Source organism: Protopterus annectens, chromosome 3.part0 (assembly GCF_019279795.1).
Source record: "Protopterus annectens isolate FY-2018-M chromosome 3.part0, PAN1.0, whole genome shotgun sequence".
In the NCBI taxonomy this organism is placed as follows: domain Eukaryota; kingdom Metazoa; phylum Chordata; order Ceratodontiformes; family Protopteridae; genus Protopterus; species Protopterus annectens.
The window spans coordinates 1858098492-1858101132 of NC_056731.1; the positions used below are offsets into that span (position 1 = coordinate 1858098492).

The 2641-nt window shown below is 38.4% G+C and overlaps 1 protein-coding gene across 1 annotated transcript in view; it reads left to right on the plus strand.

The window, feature by feature from the left end:
• Positions 1-1308: 1308 nt before the first annotated feature.
• SEM1 (SEM1 26S proteasome subunit) overlaps positions 1309-2641 on the plus strand; it is a 92862-nt gene continuing 91529 nt past the window's right edge. Inside the window, exon 1 of the mRNA XM_044065919.1 lies at positions 1309-1448. Coding sequence (XP_043921854.1) covers positions 1373-1448 — 76 coding nt within the window. The 5' untranslated portion in view covers positions 1309-1372. The remainder of the gene's footprint in view (positions 1449-2641) is intronic.

The window sequence follows — 2641 nt, forward strand, 5'->3', positions numbered from 1 at the left end:
CTGATGAATCTGTGTCAGCCTTTCCCAGGAGTGTCTGTGAAGTTGTACTTATCTCAAAGTGTGTGTGGTATGTCAGCTACCTGGGCAGGGACACGAAGCACTGGTGGGACAGAGAGGGTACTGGAGGTTAGCTAGCCAGCTAGGCTGAGATCTGGACCCTACAGCTGTGCCAGTGGGAAGTCTTATTGGAGACCTGGAGAGCAAGGGAGAAACCAGCCCCAGACTGACTGTGATCTCTGTATGCACTTTAGGGAAATTGTACTTTACTGTGTGTATTTGTTATCCTTTCCTCTTATATGAGGCAACCTCCCTGGTGTTAGTGATGAGGATTGAGGCTCCTTGATTGCTGGGCCGGGGCACGGTCGTCACACGAGGGTCAGTTCTTCCTTGGGCAATTGTATCCTGCAGAAAAAAAATAACAAACGTACAGAGATTTCAGGACAAAAAATATATCATGTTTCAATAGTTGCATAAAACACTTATTTTGTATCTGAAATACCTAAATGTTATGTGAAAATATTATAACCAATTCAAATGTTAAAAGAATAAGCTTTTATTTTGACAAAAAGTGAGGCTCTGTCTTTTTCACTGGCCATGGGTGTGTTTTGTCGTGCAAGAGCTCACGTTTCTACAAAAAAAATAAAAACTCCCGCTTTGGACATCTGAAAAAGTGGCAAGCCTACCGTCCATACCTCTCAAGTGTGCCTCATTTTGGGTCTTAAAAAGCTCATGTTTCTCCAAGTTCCACATTGAAAGGGCCTGGCTGTCACACTTTCAGTGTTAGGAATTTTTTAACTTGATATCCATAATAACTAGTACTGAATCATATTAATTCATTAAAAAAGGTAAAGACAGCATATTTTAATCATCTTATGACCTTCATAATTGAAGCTGTCAGTAAGCCGTTTTTATGTGTTCCACATTTTGCCCATTTGTTCCACATTATGAAGGTTAATGTTCCTCATTTTGGAAATGGAAGTGGAGAGAAGAAAAAAAAACACACTAAGCACCCCCTTCTACCTGACAGACAAAAAGCCTACAAACATTAAACAACCCTCAAATAATTCAACAAATCTATACTTTCATAACATTTCTATATGCATTTCGTTTAAACGCAGACATTGTATAGGCAGTATTAACTACTGTAATTACAACTTAGGCCTTTTAGGAAAAAAACCCACAAGAACAAATTCACTTGCTTTATGGAACAAATCAACAGTGAGTCGTGTTTAAAAACCTCCCTACGTATTTAACGATATTTGTCCGATATTCTTGACGTTCCAGTTGCCAGACGGGGAAGCCGGTTGTTGATTTTCTACGTCATATTTGTGCGCTGCTTTTTAAGAAACTCACGTTTGGAAAAGTGGCTAGAATGTCGGAGAAAAAGCAACCGGTAGATTTGGGTCTTTTAGAGGAAGATGATGAGTTTGAAGAGTTTCCAGCAGAAGGTAGTTTTCTTGATTAGTTTCTTAGGTGTCTGATTTTGTTTTCTTATGGTTATCTGTTACGTTAGAAGACCTAGTACCTGTTTTGTGCAGGATGAGTCAGGATTCAATGGCTTCCTGACACTGTTGTGGCATCTGTTGTATGTAGTTAAAGTATGCAATTTAGTAAACTAGTGTATACGTAAAATTAATGTAGAGCGGGAGAAATAAGTAAGATTTATCCCTGAATTGGGCTACGAGGGTTAAATTTCTAGGGTAATTGTTACTTGCAAATATGTCTCTCGTTGAGTCCTGAGTTGTATCTGTTCTTACCGTTAGCTTTCTTTGTAGGAGAAAGAAAGTTGATGCTTCTGTTACTTAGCATTTGGGAGGGAAAATGTGATTATGTGCATCATAGTTACTCTACTTTACATTTCCAACTTGTGTAACACGACGAGCTGTCATAATGTGGAATAAACGGGCAACATGTTGAACGTACTAACGACTTCAGATAAGAAGCTCATAGGATAGTTAGTTACTTTACACTTTTATAGTTTGAATTAATATAGTTAACCATTATTTACTCTGGATATGTTAGGGAAAAAATCCGTAAAAGTGAATGAAAATAGGACCTTTCAGTGTGAAGTTTTGAAGAACCTGACTTTTATAAACAATGCTCCTCATAATGAGGTAAACTTCAGATGTATATTCTATGCAGGGGGTTTATTATCTTGTGGGGTAACGGGACCGTCTGTGGTCAGTAGATGCTTCATCATGACGTGTTGACATCTTTAAGTTTATTAGACGTGTTGTTTATTTACACTTTGGGAATAGGCACGCCTACCAAGATTAAAGTCCATTTTTCAGTGGCGGGTTGGGGGAAAGCTCGCATCTGGTGGGGTAATGTTCTAATACAAAACCAAACATTAAATTAATATGGGGTAAAAAAAGTATAAAATCACTTTGAATATGAGGTCATGTAGGCATGTACAGAAAGGATATTGTAGGTCATCTAGCCTCTTTACAAATTAAGCTGGAAGTCAGAACATCATGTGGTCTTCCATCTGTACACAACCCAGACATTGCCTTTGCATGGTAACAAATCATTCACAAGTTTAGATGGAGACTTCTGCGATGTGTAGAAGAATAGCTTGCTGTTTTCCTGCCTTCCTTTTCCTGTTTAGAGTACTTGAGACATCTAGTTAAGCCTAATTTTC